At 38.1% G+C, this 18,702-nt stretch overlaps 1 protein-coding gene across 1 annotated transcript in view; it reads left to right on the forward strand.

Moving 5' to 3' along the window:
* npr2 (natriuretic peptide receptor 2) overlaps positions 1-18,702 on the forward strand; it is a 62,969-nt gene that overhangs the window by 20,588 nt on the left and 23,679 nt on the right. The window contains exons 6-9 of the mRNA XM_067573754.1: positions 4,017-4,152; positions 9,305-9,389; positions 16,648-16,768; positions 17,831-17,905. Of these exons, the coding sequence (XP_067429855.1) occupies positions 4,017-4,152; positions 9,305-9,389; positions 16,648-16,768; positions 17,831-17,905 (417 nt within the window). The remainder of the gene's footprint in view (positions 1-4,016; positions 4,153-9,304; positions 9,390-16,647; positions 16,769-17,830; positions 17,906-18,702) is intronic.

Here is an 18,702-nt window from a genome sequence, read left to right on the forward strand (position 1 = left end):
CTGCAAGCTGCTAGCTTGGTTAGCACGGTGCATTTAGAGTCTATTGTTAACTGTGTTATTTTTAGTTTAATTTCATGCCTTCTACCATGGTGTTTTGCTTACAATCTCTTGTGAAGATAAACAGTGTTTATATATCACATTGTTCTTTTCAAATGGGCCACAGTGTTTTCACAAAAGGCTGAATGTATAGCATTCTTTTTGAAGAGTTAATGTGTCTTTTTTAAAAACTCTTTATTTATATGTGATGCATTTCCTAAAGAAAAATGTCTGTGATAAGAGTTACAAGTATTTTAACACCCATGCTTACTGTAGTGATTACATAAGTACTAATAATATTTTACAACATAAAATGTAAAACATTTCTCTATAACAGTAATTAGTTGTTTTTGATTTACACTTTGGAACTTTTTCATGAATCATTTTCAGTGTCACTATGTAAAGCTGTTGACACAAAATGATGATATTGACAGAAAACAATGGAAGAAAAGTCCCTCCATTTGTCTCTAATTACTGCAATGAGAATTTTCTCAAAATTGTTTTCAGCATAATTGGTTGTGTAGTTTAAAACCGCAGCTTTTGCTTGTGTTTGGCCATTGATGCAATGAAAGCAAATGTTCAACATCATGCAGAGAAAGGGGATATTACTATTTGGGAGATATTTTGGGGTCCTGACTTCTGTAATGATAAGATGCATAAAACCTCAAATTTCCATCACAGTCCGATGAAAATATTTGTGTGTTGCACTCTGCAAACAGTGCTGTGAAGCGCTCCAGTGTGTCTCTTTTTTTCTCTGTGGGCAGAAGAAGTGGGTTAGCTACATTTGACTTCAGTTAGAATTTCATAGTGGTCCTCTGAGGCTGTCAGCGTGACTTCCTGGTCTCATTTATCCTCAGCTTTTAATTGGTCGATTCGTATGGCTGATTGACCCGAGTAGCCAGCAGCCTGGTTGAAAACATCACATGCCAGTGTCAGATTTCAGAATCTCAGACTCCTGAAGATGTTGTCTAGTCGATAACTTATATGTTTTGTATTTACGGAACAACGACACACTCTTCTATCATGATCATGTTCCAGATATACGTATCTTATCTTGTTGTTCCATAGACATTGCTATGGATTAATACAATATCAACCATTTTTAAAACATGATTCTGACTTAACAACATGATTACCAGCAGAAACTATTACATAAATTTGGTAATAAATGATGTATAAATAATGATGTATAAGTTTGTTTTTTAAATGGAACTATTAAGTGAACATTTTAGATGAGCTCTTCTTTCCCAAAAGAATGTAATATTTATTTCTTTATTTTTATTTCATTTATTTATTTGAAGTATTTTTTATAAATCTCTTCTTTAAAATACAAAGTAATATGATCTTAAACACAAACCTTATTTTTGTGAGGAAGAGTAAACTGTAGAGAGTAAACATTAGGGAGATACACTGTGTGGCCAAAAGTATGGGGACATCCTGTCCACATACTTCTTTGTTTTGGTCTGGGACTAATGCTTAAGCATTTAATGACATTTTAGACAATAATGTGCTTCCGATGTTGTGGCAGTTTGGGAAAGGTCACCATATAGCCCAACATCAGTGGCCAATTTCGCTAATGCTCTTGGGGCTGAATGGGAGCAAATCCCTGCAGCGGGGTTCCAAAATATGGTGGAAAGCCTGACACCATATAGCCATATAGTGTAACTTCCATATTTTCAATATATTTATTAACATTGACATTTTTGTGATTTCAATACATTTATTAAGCTGCTCTGGAAAAAAGCAAAAATGTCCTTCCCTGTGTGCAGACATGAAGATATTAGAGGTTTTGAGAGTGAACGCCAGATTAAGTGAATAGTTGGTAGGAGATTTTTTGGCAGTGCAGTGCAGTAAACACAGGCTCTGAGCCGAAATACTGCATCTATTTCAGACTGTGCACCCTCTGCCCTTTCACCTATCATGTTCTACATCGTTTTGATGACCCTCAGTAGGGGTGATGGCCTTCAACGTTTTAGCAGAGACGACACAACATACTAGGAGCAGGGGTGGAAAACATTAAACCCCCTCCAGCTAGTTAGAAACACAGGAGTCATGTTTCACAGCAGGACAACAGATGCTGCTCATGACGCTGTACCGTTAAAATGAAGCTCACACAAACACTCAAGCTATTCAGTATGCTGGTCAAACGGCTTTTGTAGATGTAGCCCAATTCCTGATTAGCTTGAGTGTTTTTTATCATAGTTCACAGAGGCTGCACGATGCTTATTTAACTTTTAAATGCCAATAATATAATACAATACAACATCCTGTGGTTTTAACTACTGAAGCCAAGACCTGAGATGATTATTTTAGGCTTATCTTAGTTTGATACACAACTTATGTATCTTGTTATCCTATGATATCAGAATGTTGTCTCAGGATTGTGACTTAAAGAGCTAATTATTTTTGTTTGTTTTTATTGTTTTTTAGGCCAATATCTGATGGTAATGATTTCTTTGTTATTTTTTCTCAAGATATCAAACATTGTGTTTGCCCTTAATAATGTCTTATTAGGAGCCTCACATAATCTTGAAACTAAGTTGAAAAGTTAAGTTGTTAGTGTAATATTGTAAGGTTATTGGGGCTTTTGAAAAAGATTTGCAGTGAGATGAATGCTGTTACTCATACTCAAAGGAATAGTTTGACATTTTGGGAAATACACATATTCACTTTCATGGAGTCTTGCCATCACGGTGAGGTTACCTGGCAACCAGTGAAGACTCCAGGAAGTCTCCAAGCACATAACTACACATAAAGCCGCAAATTGTCATTTTGACATTTCTGTTTATGTTTGGATTTGACAAATAAGGTAGATAAGAGGTTTATTAGTAATTAGTTAGAGATGCTGGTAGGTGGATTTTTTAACTGTGGACAGAGCATGGCTAGCTGTTTTCCCCTGCTTCCAGTCTTTACACAAGCTGATTGGTTAAACCAAAACAACACTTTGGTTTAGTCATAGACTAAATTGATTTTGTCCAATACTGGATAATATTGGACATATCGAATGATGATAGCACTAGATGAAGTCTGAGATAACCAAAGTTATTAAAATTTATCCTGAGGGTAAAATGAATGTCTATCCAATAGTTTTGAGATATTTCAGCCTGGATCAAAGCTGTGGACTAACCAACAGACATTTTCATTCCTAGAGCCTCGCTACTAGCATGACTGAAAATACATTAGAAGAGAAGTGTGGGTGGATATCATGCATAAGGGTGAAACCAACAGTGACAATATTCATTAATTGCAGTATAACTCTGTTAAAAGTGCAGTGTGTAGAATTTAGTGGTATCTGGCGGAACGGACTTGGCAGAAATGGAATATAATATTCATAAGTATGTTTAAATCAGTGTATAGTCACCTGAAAGTAAGAATCTATTTTTTGTTACCTTAGAATGAGCCCTTGAAGAGAGAGGCCTCTTCCACGGAGCTTGGCATGTTGCACCACCATGTTTCTACAGTAGCCAAGAATGGACAAATCAAACACTGGCTCTAGAGAGGGCCTTTTGTGTTTTTTGCAGGTTTTACGGCAACCGTAGGTCCTCCTACACGCTTGGAAGGGGAGGGTGAGGGGTATTCATTTGGTTGCAATCTGCAACCTCACCACTAGATGCCACTAATTCCCTAATTTCATTGCATTTACAATACAATGACAATAAAGGCTTTCTAATTTCTAATTTCTAATTCTAAATCTTACCCACTAGTCCTTTAAAGCCACAAAGGGTTTGAATTCCAATAGCAAGCGTTTTAGTAAATACTGGTTTATCTCAGAATATTTATAGTAAACCCCAGGAACACGTTTCACTTTTACAGACAGAAACCCTCAAAGAGAGAATGCATTCAGTCACATAAGCTAGCTAGAAAGTGACATCAGGACTCTCTTTATGGTTGCACAACAAATGTCAAACAATGGTATCAAGACTGTCATTGACAATGAATGGATAATTGTGTCAAATTAGTTTTTTCCTTTGTGATTGCAGCTTGTTGCGTATTACAATGGAACGACCAAAGAGCTCATTTGGTCCCAGACAGAGAAGATTCACTGGCCCAGCGGGGGCCCGCCGCTGGATAACCCACCCTGTGTGTTTTCCACTGACGACCCCTCCTGCAATGAGGGTATGACCACACAATGAATCACAACTCTGCCTCATCCATCATCCATCTAGTCAGTAATGTTAAATCTGCCTACAGATAAATTATAAGTGATGTGACATTTTCTAAAAACACATAACTTAAGGTTGACTAATGGACACACTGATTTTGCATGAAATGTGATGACAAGGAAGTTCATTCACAGCTTTGACATCAAATGAAATTATCCTACACTTGGCAGATGTTTTCTCTTAGCTCAGAGTAAGACTGAACCAGATCTTCAGATGGCTATTATAGTGCACTAATGCTTGGTTGATATTATCACCAACAACTCAACAGGGCCTGTGATATTTTAATTTTAATGCTATTATGATAAATGTGTTGTTTTTCTTCAATTTCATGAAAAGCAAGTGTAGAAGTGTAAAAATTGCCCAACTAACAAGCAGTGTGAAAGATAAGTGCTGGGAATGGTCCTTGTTGTAGGAACACAGCGTCAGTTTCCGAGAGAAATGTCACAGATGATAAACTGAGGAGGAAAACCACTGCGATTATAAATGTATTTTGGTATGAAGGAGGGATAATGAGTGGAGGAGCAATAAATCTGAGCCTGTTCCAAAGTCTGAAGCCATCCACAAATAATTTGCAGAGTTGAGAGCCTGGATGCCGCCTTCTCCAGTGTCGCTTTCAGCACCAAGGACAATGAATTTTGTGAAAAGAAAGACAGTGACAGTTTCACCACATGTGTGAACACATAAAGCACAATGACACCAGTGTCTCACTGTAAAGAAACAGGATACCGTATGCTGTGGTACCATGAGTTTTCATGAAGAGAATGAGATAATTGAAATTAATTATAAGCATTAGAGAACTGCAAACAATAGAAGACTATAATCCCGAGCAGAGAAAGCGATACTTGACTTGAGAGTTAAAGTGGAAAAAGTGGAAAGATAACGGTGTATGTATACGTTGTTTTTTTCTGGTTTTGTGTTGCTGCATAGATGTTTATTGCTTGAGCAGATGATGTTTAATGATGATATTTTAGAGGTCTAAGTGATCAGGGTTATGTTTTACTTCTGCAAAACTGTTGAAACACTTGGGAAACTACATTAGTAAGAGGAAATTGGATTTCATGGACCCTACCCAGTTCTATAGAACAGCTGGACAACTGTGTGCAGTATCACAGTCTCGTTGTCATGGTGAAGTTGCCAGGTTTGGTGCCACTGTGCCTGTACAGAAACCAAAACCTGTGGTCACTGACCATATCTGGCAATCCGCACTATAATAGCCTGAGATGCTCCACAGAAGTGCTGGGCAGATGGATAAACTGTCCATCCGCCCATTGATCTATTTCAACATGAAATTCCCCATAAAACCACAAACTGTCATTTTACAGGGTGGCTGCGGCTCAGGAGGTAGAGCTGGTTGTCCACTAATTGGAACATTGGTGGTTCGATCCCCCTTTCCTCCAGTCTGCATGTCAAAGTGTCCTTGGGCAAGATACTGAACCCCAAATTGCTCCCGAAGGCTGTGCCATCCATGTGTTTGTGTGTATGTGTGTGTGTGTGAGAATGAGCATTAACTCCTGATGAGCGGGTTGGCACCTTGCATGGCGGCATCTGCCATCAGTGTAAGAATTTGTGTGTGAAAAGGTGAATGTTGGCATGTAGTGTAAAGCGCTTTGAGTGGTTGGAAGACTGGAAAGGCGCTATATAAATGCATCCCATTTACATTTCTATTTGGATGGATTAACCAAACGAGATGCAGTGTGTAAATAAGGCAGCTTTAGATGTGCCGTAGGAGTATTTGTTTAGGGATGGCAATGTTGTTGATGGCAATGGTTGGTGCACCAATCTGTCAGTCCACCACTACAGTCAAGACTGAGATATCTCAACAACTATTGGATGGATCGCCATGAAATTGGGTTTGCAGATATTCATTATCATCAGCCTACTGATTTAGGTGATCCTCTGACTTTACCTCTAGCACGACCAGCAGATGACATTTGTGGTTTTGAGTGAAATATCTCTACAGCTATTATATGGATGGCCATGACATTTGGTCAAGAGATTCATGCGCCCCTTAAGATAATTGTAATGATTTCATCTAGCGCCACCATCAAGTCTAAAATTTGTTCAGTAGGGGCGAACGGGGTAAACCGGGCCAGTGTAGAAAATTAGTCAGTGTACAAATTAAGTAAGTATAGTTCACATTACTCAGTCCATCTTGGACTCAAGCACATGGAGAGAGGGGTCAGCAAAACAGAGCAAAAAAAAGATTTTTGTCCTGGCAAGTGAATTCATCATGTCACTAAAGTTATCAGTCTTGTATCTTAATTAAAATAGATAAGTTCTGGACATTATTGCTGTTATGGAATTTTCCATCTTTAGAGGTTACAAATTGGGTTACTTTGGGTCAAGCTTGGCTTTGAGGTCACACTGTAATTCTTAATCAGAGATTAAGACTTCAGCTGTCTGTGATGTCTTGGGGAAGGCAGAAACCTCTCTGATAGAGGGTATATCAGCATTTCCATGGTTACCAAGGTCAGAGGAGGCTTTCCTAAGCAACACAGATAGGTGGATGACACAATCTGACGCTCAAACCAAAACTGCTGAAATTACATGCAACGTGACTTAAACTGTCATGGGTAAAGTGCAGTCCCTTGTTTAGAAACAAATAAACCAATCAGACTAATTTTTCATATTGTAGGCTGATAAAGACTAGGACTTGGACCTTCAGAGGGCAGAATGGAAAGAGATAGCATCGGAGCAGAACACTCTGGTGTTTGCTGTTTTGGTTCTCCACTTGGCCAAGTTCTTCACAAAGACATCAAAAGCCTCGTGTGCGCCTTTCTCCACTGCTGACCATCACTCAAAATATCCACAACAATTACATGTTAATTTAAGTCAGTGTAAACTACAAAACAAGGTCATAAACTCAGCATAAATGTGGATCTGAGCCACTGTGTGAAACAGTTTTGTCAAAATGGAGGTTGTGGGGTAAAACGTGCCAGTGATATTGGGGCAAGTTGAGTCAAAGCTCAATTTACCCCCGAAAATTATTGTCTGATATTCTAGTGACTAGAGACACTGTTCACATTTGATCCCTGTTACAAGTGTTACAATGTTGATGAATAAATACCCAATTGTTGTCTAATGTTAAGTTTAAGCCACACGCAAACATGCTGTACATACAGACAGGTGACAAATTAAAGGAAAAGCTGACATTAAGTGTCTTGGAAGTCTTGGACCACCATATGCCACCAGAACAGCTTCAATGTGCCTTAGCATTGATTCTACAGTCTCTGAACTCTTCTGGAGGGATGAACACCATTCTTAAAAAAGATATTCCTTCATCTGGTGTTTTGATGATGGTGGTGGAGAGCGCTGTCTAACAGGTCAGTCCAAAATCTCCCATAAGTGTAAAATTGGGTTGAGATCTGGTGACTGCGAAGGCCATAACATATAATTCACATCATTTTCATACTCATCAAACCATTCAGTGACCCCTCGTGTCCTGTGAACTGTAGCATTGTCATCCTGGTAGAGACCACTCCCATCAGGATAGAAATGTTTCATCATAGGATAAAGGTGATCATTCACAACTACTTTGTATTGATTAGCAGTGACCCTTCCCTCTAAGGGGACAAGTGGACCCAAACCATGCCAGCAAAATGCCCCCCAAAGCATAACAGAGTCACCAGATCCCCTCACTGTAGGGGTCAAGCATTCAGACCTGTACTGGTTTTTCCTTTAATTTGTCACCTGTCTGTATACACAAAAGCACATTTTTCATCACAGTTGAACAACAGGACACAAACATATAATTTTAATTGAAAGTATGAGTTTTTGCCTTTGTTAAATTGATGGCATTAATAAAGTTCAAAATGATCTCAAAATTGTATGATTTTGTGTCATTTTTATATCAGTATTTAATGGTAGCACTATTTACCCCATCCCCATGCTCATTTTACCCCTACTTTGGGGTAAGTTGTGCCATAGGACTAACCTTTTTTGATGGGTCATTGTTCTAAAACCATAACAATTAGATAACTTGTTTTACTTTGTTTTCCATGGGTACACAACAACCTGAAGTATATATAGTTATTATTATTATTATTATTATTTGAAACAAATACAGTTTTTTTTGCAGTAAAATCATCAGATGTAAAAAGTGGCTCATGTTACCCGGTTCTCCCCCACTTGTTTTATGTAACTATTCCATCAGCCTAAACTGTATTTTGTGTTTAGTTAGAATTAGCAAATGTTAGCATGCTACCATGCAAAACAAAGAAGGTAAACATGGTAATATTGTTTAGCTCAAAGTGCAGCCCTGGCTGTAGACTTGTTTCATTTTAGACAGAGCCCGGCTAGCTTCTGTCCCCAGTCTTCATGCTAAGCTAGGCTAAATGTGTTCTTATTCCAGCTGCCAAATTACTGCATTTGGTCTTCTCATCCCACCCTCGGGATGAAAGCAACCAAGCATATTTCTGAAAATGTTGAACTATTCCTGTGATAGTTTCTATTTAGTTGTATTTGCAGGTAAAAGAGACTCATGACAAACTAGACAGCAAGTCATTCTTTGTCAGCATGACTATAGGCCACATTGAAGTTGAGATATTGACAAATCCACATTTAGAGATCAATATTCTTCAAAATCCATGATTACAATTTTATTGGCATCTGAGAAAATGCTCTGTTGTTTGAATGTTCTTTGTAGTTTCCAAGAACGTATAGATTTACAAGTCTCCACAAAATCTAAACAAAACCTAAACAATATAAACATAGTGAACCTGAAAATTATTATAAAGTGCAATTGCTAGTAAGAGATTTTAGTTCACTGTTTTGTGAGTTCAGTGAAGTGAAACATCTTGTGTTGAGTTTTCCTAATGATGACTATCAGCATATTCTGTGATTTACAGCAGGTGGTATAATTAGTCTCCAACAGAATTTTAAATATATAACGTCAGAGCTGTGTAATTGTGTTTAATTATTGCCGATGCCTGTGGATGACAGATTGCTAAAGCAGTGCAGCTGTACTTCAGGAAGTCACAGCTGTGTTTTTCACAGCACAGGGTTTTTTTTTAAAAGTTCTTTTTCTGTTCAAAGATATGAATGTAGACATCTGTTGAACATATGAGAGACAACTGAGTGTGGAATCCTTCTTCTCCTGTTTCCAGGTCATCTGCCAGTTCTGGGTATTGTAGCTGTGGGATCTGGCTTAGCGCTCATCATTTTTGGAATCTCCAGTTTCCTCATTTACAGGTGAGTTTCACCGCATCGCACGCCCGTCTGTGCTGCTTTTAGCTCAAACGGCAGATATGCAGAGATGATTTTTTTTCTCTTCTTCTCAAACACAGAAAAGAAAAGAGTGAGAGAGAGAGATGTGTGTTTGAAACAAGATTTATGGGTCGTGCTGCTATAGGTGCCAGCGTGGTATTTACACAATTGTTTCCATGGCAACAGCTCAGCAGGTGACGGCATTAAAGCAGCGGTGAAGTGTGTTTAAGCTGCTAAGTGAGCTCATGTAACGGCCCTGAACGACCCTTACTGCCATTCTCACTTAATGATCATTAGTGTGTTCATTAAGTTTGTTTTCTTTGCACGGGATTAAAGCTAAATGCCACCTATTTTAATAATTCATACACTGCTGATGTCAGGGGAAACATCAGTTAAGTGTCCAATGTTTGTTTGTAGGTTGTCATAACTCCTTTGCCTCATAAAACCTTTTAAACTCCTATTAGATGAGCGCAAAGATGCCTGGTTTTCAGCCTGGAAAAAAAAACTCTATTTACATGGCAAATCATGTGTCCAAACAAACGTTTACACAGCATAAATCTCAATCTCATTAAGTCATTTTTGTCTTAAATTGAGTCCTGAAGATCTTAAAACAAGTGAAAGCATCTGCTAATGTGGTAAGATCATTTTTAATGAGCTTCCAGTGCAAAATATTTCTTAAATACATATTATAGGCAGCGCTTTGTTGTTTCCAGATAGATACTTACAGTCCTTTCTAGAAACCTTTGAAACAAGTAGCACCCGAGGTTTCTTCTCTTTTTCTCCCTTGTTTTTTTTGTTAGTTTTTCTTTGTTTGAAATGAGGGTCTACAGATACAGGGTGTTGCTTGCTATGGACACTGAGGTCATGACCTCAGTATTGTTTCTGGGATATATTTACATTCTACAATTACAGAAAGAAAGAATTATAGATTTTTTTCTCAATATCTTTAAATGTGACTTGCTCTAGCAGTAGTTAGTTCTCCTGCTGGTAATGTGGAGAATTATTTGAAACAGCATTAAGGAAAAATTCTTGTTGTCTGTCAAACATTTTGTTAGAGGGGCGGGTCGCGCTGCAGGAATTTGCACTCATGACCTCAGTATTTCTAAAATCCTGGCTACAGCCTTGAAACAAGTTGAATAATATTCAAAACAGGTTCATCTTTTCTGTTCTGGCAGATTTTTTTTTCACTTGTTTTAAGAGAACAGGACTTTTATGACGTACCTACTGTGATAAGGTGGTAGATTTTTTGCAGTGTATTATCAGTAAAAATCACTACATGCTGTAATTTAGTTCGTAGTTAAAACAAACCAGTCTTGACGATATGTAATTAGGTGTTTAAATAAGTGTTTAATTATTAATTTCTGCCCCCTTGCAGTTGTGTATCTGTTAGATAAAATAACTGCGTGCCACTTTTCTAATGGTTTTAACTTGGTCCTTGGCATTCAGCTGTAAAAACTAATTCAAGTGAAATTGTTATCGTGTCCCAAGTGGCACAGTCTACATGTTTATGGAAATCTTTCTGAGTATGAGCCTCATTTAATTACACAAGAAGTTAATCATGCATGTCCTAAGCTATTAAGCTACTGGAAGGATTGCTGAGTTCTGGTTCATGTCATGGGTAAATTCTGCATGTAATGAAAGAAATTTAATGTTTCTATTTTTCCCCTCCTCTTCATCACTTCTTCAAAAGGTGTCTTTACATAGGCAGTTAATGGTGTTCAATACTAATGAACGCAATGATTTTCATGTAAAGAGGAGCCGTTTCATACCTCAATTTACATCTCTAATTAACAAATCACAGCGGTAATCTGATCACTTTTGCAATACTGACTATTAACACAAACAAGTGTTAATCACCAGCCAATCAGAATGGATTTTGATCAGAGGAATGGTGGAAGAAAGACGGAGGAGCTGCTATCCACCAGAGGTAAATCCACTAAACCTCAATCTGAGTTGATCATGTTCAATATCAAGCAACTCCCAGATAATTAGACGCAGAGTGTGCACGTCATTCTGAAAACACTGACATCTTCCCTTCTGCTTTTTCAGCTTACAGTTCAGCAAGCACAGCATGGTTTCCTAACTAGCTAGCTAGTTTCCCTGAACTCTTAGCTGGTAAGTTTGGTAAAATATGCTCTTCTTTTCTTGCAGTTTTTTTTTTAAAATCTGGAAATGTTTGGTGATTTATTTCAACAAGTATCTATTTCTTTTATGGGAACCCAACAAGCAAAGTCTGTAATGCATTTTTGGTCCCTCTCTGGTCTCATCCATCTATATATAGATTAATCATTTACACAAGTGACAGTTTTGCATGTGGAAAGCTATTTCCGACAGACTTGAACATTTTGTCTTTTATTGGATTTCACGTTGACTTCATGCAGCCTTGAAACTTTAAATGTAAACCTTCTGTTGGAGTAAAAAGAAAAGCATACTGCAACACACCATGTCTAGTTAGAGGTTGTTCTGCGACGGCTCTGTTTGATACCACGGGCTAACAAATCACTTCCTGTTTTTGCAGACACCAGTGGAGCTTTGCTGATGGACAGAGAGGCGAAGCTGTTTACAGCTGTCTTTAAGATCAACCAGCTGCTGGAGAGGCCTCCATGTTCAGTACTTGACCTACAAAAACACCACTAAAACGTCTTAAACACTTTGGAGTTTTGTCACTGTCAGTAGTTATTCTCAGATCAATCAGTCGATAACTCAGAGTTTCTCAACTGATATAATATTTAATTTATATATATTTTAATGAAAGAAATTAAACAGAAAATATATTATCATTTCTATTCATTTATATATTTGATGCTGCTTAGGTGTTTGTTTTTTAATGCATATAACAAAAGATTTTATATTCAGATGAATTACGTCTCTACTTGCTGGGGTCTGAATTTAGTTCACAGGGCAGAAAAGGTTGAGAATCTGCAATATAACGAGGACACCCTTTACTGTGAAATGTCTATCGGTGTATTTTATGTAAGAAACGGGTGGCTGGTTTATAGTTTTGGTGATAGGTTGCTTCTCAGGCATGATAATGACTCGCAACTGTTGCCTGTATAAAATGTATACAAGAGTAAAATTTGATCAACCTGCAATTTAATAAAAAGGAACCTGTGTATTGAATTATCTGTTTCTTTTTTTATTTCTTTGTGGTGGAACACTGCGACAAAACACCTTAAGTAATTTACCCTCAAATTCGGCCTTAAAGTCAAATTTCCTTGAAAGATAAGGCAGATGACTGCACTGGTGTTCTTACTAAAACAAGCTGGTTTGTATGAGGAACAGGTGATTTAGTCTCACCTTATTGACGAAAGCAGAAAAGTAGAAAACTGGCTTTTTAGGACAGAAATATATTTGCTGTGAACATATGCAACACTGTCACAATAAGATAATGCTTGCTGTTTTTATGGAGTGACTGTTGAATATCAACCCACAGCACTCAGTAGATTGAACCAGGTGGACGGCTGGCCGCTCTCAGTTGATTTTGGAGTGTAGTGTGCAGCAGCAGTGTAAGGGGATGTTGAGCAGAGCAGCAGCGGCTCTGTTGTTTTAATGGAGGGGCTGGTCCAGCAGAGGTATTCACATATGGGACTTATGAAACAATAGGCCCAGTGTGGAGCCCCACACTTTGCCCCTCTGGCTGCCAGAGGTCTCTAAACGAGACTCTTTAAATAGAAAAATACCTTTTTTTTGGTGGTGGTGGATGGGGCTGGAGGGCACCGGTGGTTTAATGGTGTTTCCTGCCCTCAAAATGGTTGCACATAGGCACGGCCTGGAGTATTTGTAGACACAAACAAGTTTCAGAAGCTGAAGTTTTCTGGAGTGTCCGGCAAGAGAGTCTGTCCCAGTGAAAAAAGCGGTAAAGAGAGAAAAAATTTGCCACTTTTTGGGCCAACTAGGATGGTTCGGGGAAAGGCTAAAACACGGTGATATGCAAACGCTGCAATAATTTCCTGCAGCCATCTGGAAGTGTTTTACACCTTTTAGATTGGGTTGGAATGTGTGGGCTTTGCTCGTTTTTCATTTCTAAGTGTTTGAAACTGAAAATGAATTTTCTTCTCCCTCTAAAAAAAAAAACAAAACCCTAAAACAAAATAAATTAACAAAGCACCTCCGGTTTTCAAAAATCTGGACTAATAAAACAAAAAAGATTTTTGCTGTAAATCATTAAGTGTCAAGAAACAGCAGCTCCTCTGAGATCTGCGCCAGATGTGTTGATACGCTGGAATGCCTCTTCCCCTCTGTGGTGCTCGGTCTTTGCCAGTCAGACTGATGCTCAAAAATAACAACCAAAACATGTGAAAAATATCACTGACATGAAAATCACTAGATTCATTAATCTGGTTAGGCTGTGCAGACATTTGGAAGTTGTTTGCCATTGTGAAGTAGTATATCCATATATACTTGTATTTATCTGCCCGTCACGCATCATATAGGAGACAGATATGATGGATCTCATATTAGCATTGCATCATTTGGAAAATTACACTGACTGGGTCAAAGAGACACCAGAGTTAGCAGCCAAAACTGTTGCGTAACATAATGTAACATGACATGCTATAACGTGACACAACATGACCAACCTACCATGATAATAACTTGAAACTTAAAACAACACAATGTTATGATACGCATAGCATAGTATAGCATAACAAAGCATAACGAAACATGTTAAAAAATTTTAAAAATAAAAACATGAATTTCCTTCCTACTTAAATGTGTGTTTAGTAAACTCATAGCCTGCTGAACAGTTTATATAGTGCAAAACTGTTTTTTAACATTAGTTACATGCATTTTTCTACTGAGTTTTTCATTTTTGCTTTTCAGCAGTCAGTGTGGACTCAACTGTGGATGGATGCATTCAATGACCACATTTATCCAATGTCATGAACTCTTTTCACATTAAAACTCCACCACCACCAAAGCTTTGTGTATTTACAGTTCATTTTGTACATGTTAACGTACTATTTTAACTGTTAAATATACAATCAAAACCTAAGATAACGTAAAATTACAGTAAATTAGACCGTAATTTGCTATATATTCCGCTCCATCTACAGTACATAAACATAAACTCATTGGGCCCTACAACACTGAGTGCCTCATTTCATTTCTTGGTTCATGCAAAGAAGCAAACAAACAACACAGAAGCTGAAAGCTGCCTCAAAGACAGTAGTGATACATATTGTGATGCTACTGGCTGTTAGTGTTATTTCAGGCCAATGTGTTCTGAGTGACAAGGTTTTTCTTGTTTGGGAACAAATGTTGTCAGTGTTTTTGGTTGCATGAGTGCATTTTGAATGTCTGTTGTGCTGACCTGCATGTTGTTAAAGAGAAGTGTTTAAAGAGTGAACTCAGTACAGTGAAATGTGTGTTTTCAAATGTAAAAACTCTCTAATACACAGAGTAATACTGACTTGACACATTTTTTTACATTTAAACACAAAGGGATATTTTTACATATAAGTGCCAAACACAAAATCCCATGCTCAGTCCTCAGGATACAGCCAGCCATTATTACAGTAGCACATCATTCAAATGCTCATTATTAGACCTGCAGACCTCTAAATCAATGCAACTTGTGTTTTCAAACATTTCTCCATATTTTAATTATATCATATTGTCATTAATCAGGTGATCAACATTGAAACGTACAGCAAATGCTAATGAATTCATCACTTCTGCTTAAATTTCTTTGATTTTATTTCACTGGAAGAAATGTCATATTGAGTTTCTGTTACTTTGGTCTAAATTGTGATTTACTGTTTTATGCTTTCAAGGTTTACAGCATTAGCTCACTGTATATGTACGTCTGACTCTACATGATTATAAACACTGACTTCTGTGTACTGTGAGTTACACAGTTGTTCTTGTTGCTATTTGTATAATTGATGATTGAACCATTGCAAACTCTGTTTTGATGAGAATTAGTTTTATGCTATTTGATTATGAGCATATGCAATGTTCTGATGCTCTGATAAACATGTGGAATGATGGGTTACCTGTTTTGTTGCAACTATCTTCAATTGCATGCTATGTGAGATTTTGATCCCAAAATTAGGGTAGTTTGCAAATAGATTGTTAGAATTCAGCCAAAGCAATTTAAAATACTGTAAAACACATTTAAGACATTGAATCCAATCTATAACACCATACAGACATACTGCTCCAGTTACATTCATTCTTTCTGTTTTAAGGAAACATAATTCTTACTGTTTTTGAGTTGGAAGCTATTTCTGTGCCAGTGTTAGTACAAGGACAAGGTTACAATACCTGAGTCCGCTCTCGGTGAGTTTGTTGAAATTAAAGTTCTTTAAGTTCTTTAAATTCAGTTCTTAAGCTCTTAAGAACTGAATCCTGAAGTGGATTCTAATCTTCTTCATGGTTACGGTGTTATCGCTTTTCAGTTTTCACAGAAGAAAAGACCTATGAGTCATCAAAACAAGTCTCCATCACGTACCTTTATTTAAAGCGGAAGAGAGAAGAGTTTTAACCCAAATACAGTGCATGCAGGAAGGTACATGTATGCTAAAAACCTCAATTCAATAAGTTTAGTGAGAGCTCAGCATGACGTCCAATCAGCTCACCATTTCATGCCTATTTACATTATCTATATCTATCTACATTAAGTTAATGATTAATCCAATTATTTCATTAAATTCCATATGATTGAGTAGTAATTGTGTAATGTTGTTGCATATTTCAGCTTTTCTTTGTTGAGGACTATAAAAATATTCTCCTATAAGTAGTTTACCGCTTCACCAAAGTTAAAATAAGTAGAGCATATGGATGAGAAGTTAAAATCTAGTAAAACAGAAACATATGAGCCTGTATTCATCAACACACGTACATAACTACATAACAACAACAAACGCTGGATGTGACGCATTGTGCAGTTAGATCTGAGACCGTTATCTCAGGAAATACCACCAGTAGGGATGGAGTAACTGGCAAATGGAGCAATTAACTCTTTTTTTTTTTTTTAAAGGTGGCTTGACAGATTAGTCAAAACTCATACACTAATTCCCCCAAATAAACAGACCACCTCGCCTCTTAAGGATTTTTATTAACTGCATGCCTACAGTTGAGATTCAAACCCGCGCAGTCTCAACTTTGTGGTAAACACATCAGCTCACGACCTCGGCATCAACCCCAAGCCAAACACATTTTATGTGAGATTTCTTTTCCCCCGGTCTTTGTGCTGCTGTCCTTGTTGCTTTCACCACCTGTTTTTTCCTTTTTGCAGGAAATTGAAGCTGGAGAAAGAGCTGGCTGGAATGCTGTGGAGGATTCGGTGGGAGGACCTTCAGTTTGAGAGCCCCAATAAATACCACAAACGAGCCGGCAGTCGGCTCACCCTCTCACAGGTAGATATACTCGTGATAAGGCAAAGACAAAAATTGAATGCAAAATGTGCAGGTGAGGTGACAGAAAACAAACGTACCGTAGCGCTAAATGTTACACCCACATGGTCTCATATTCAAGCTGGCAGCACTTAGCATTTCTTCATATTTCTTAGCTTTATATTGCTTTTATTCCATCAGTGTTGCTGGCACAGCTTCCAATATTTGATTAACAAGTTGTTGCTCCTCTGGCAGGTTACGCTGCCATGTTTGCCAGCGGGAAAGACTCAACATGGGGTCCACAACTTTCATTCACACAGTCCTGATTATCAGTCTTGAGATGTTAATGCTGCAAAAATTAGACCCACCAGGAATCGAAAATGCTAATTTGACATGTTTGAAGTTGAGAGCTTCACCCTGTTTACACACTGTGTGCTGTGTATTAAAATGCATGCATACGCATATTAAATGATTGTTAAAATAAGCCCACGTCTGGCCCCGGTCCCTACATATATAATACCTCATCACGCTCTTCAAGTATCAGGTTCTGTTGTTTGAGGGCTAATGCATCTCCTTCGGCTTGTGTTTCGTCCCACACGTGCAAGCGTTCATGAAAAGCACATGTGCACACCTTTTTCATTACTGCTTTTCGGTCCAATTCCGGGGATAATGTGTGTGGAAAACACAGTAATTTTCCAGACCGATGTATTTTCCAGTGTGCCATGTGGTGCCAATATTTGCATTCTATACAAATCTGTAGTTGACTGTGTGTCTGACTGCCTGTATGCAGCTCGCCCACTTGATTTTTATTCACTCTGTGTGCACTGCATTAGCTCAGGGACTCGAGTTGGTGTTTTAAAAACTGAAAAACACTTAATTTTCTCAAATATAGGTGAAAGGCAGTTTGGCATTTCACAAAGGGAGGTATTTTGGATAAGAATGTTGGTTAATGAACCCTTTTTTTAAGAATTGATGTCGCACTGAAATGGAAGCACAGTTTTAAATGACCAAGATTTAATCCTCTCCGCTCTAATCTACTCACTGCTAACTGATTTTTCTTCTCACTACTCTTTTCCACCTTCTCAGAGAGGCTCCAGCTACGGATCCTTGATAACTGCCCATGGAAAATATCAGCTATTTGCAAAAACGGGCTATTTTAAGGTAAGGCTTAGTGAGTTCTGACATTTTCAACTCCTGCGCACTCCTTTCCCACCCACACATGTGCACACTCGCAGAGAAAGCCAGGGAGCTGGCGAGGAGAGAGAAAGAGAGAGTGTGGGCGAATTTAGGTACAGTAGTTGGTTTTAATGTGAGCTGCAGAATGCGTCAATTTTACTTTTTCTTTTTTTTTTTTTTTTTCCTCCCCCTCTGCTTCTACACACCCGCCTCTCAGTCTGGACATGGCCATCAACTTGTTGCTGCTGTTAATTTATCCGTTTAAGATGGAAGACGTGTGAGCAAATGTGACAAACAGAGGTTGCTGAATAATGTGATAGCTGTCTTTGTTTTTTTAGCTGCATGATGCAGGTTTTATATAAATGCTGATGTCATGGTACAGCTTGAACACCTCACGGTTCGCTGGAGGTACTGATACACTTCTCAAATTCAATACGGGCCAGGGGATTAAATCTGACACCAAAGCCAAACAAAGAGAAAAAAATAACCAGGCATCTTCTAAAATGATGTGTTTTCATTCGGCGGTCAGAAGCCAAATTTATCTTCTTTCAAACATACAGCCATCATCAGCTCTCAACTGTGTGTTATGCTGTATTGAATCAAAGTTAAAGCTCCCACATGGACTCACACATGAACTGTCTTCTGTGTTTCGTAGTGTCTAAATTAGCGTTTTCCGCCAGTCCGTCACGTCTGTGGCTCTGAGGAATTCACCTCGCTTCCTTCAATTAGTGATCCTCAAAGCGACAGATACAATTCTTCTTCTGCAGCAGACTGAAAAATAA

This window comes from Thunnus thynnus, chromosome 19 (assembly GCF_963924715.1).
Source record: "Thunnus thynnus chromosome 19, fThuThy2.1, whole genome shotgun sequence".
Taxonomy (NCBI): Eukaryota; Metazoa; Chordata; class Actinopteri; order Scombriformes; family Scombridae; genus Thunnus; species Thunnus thynnus.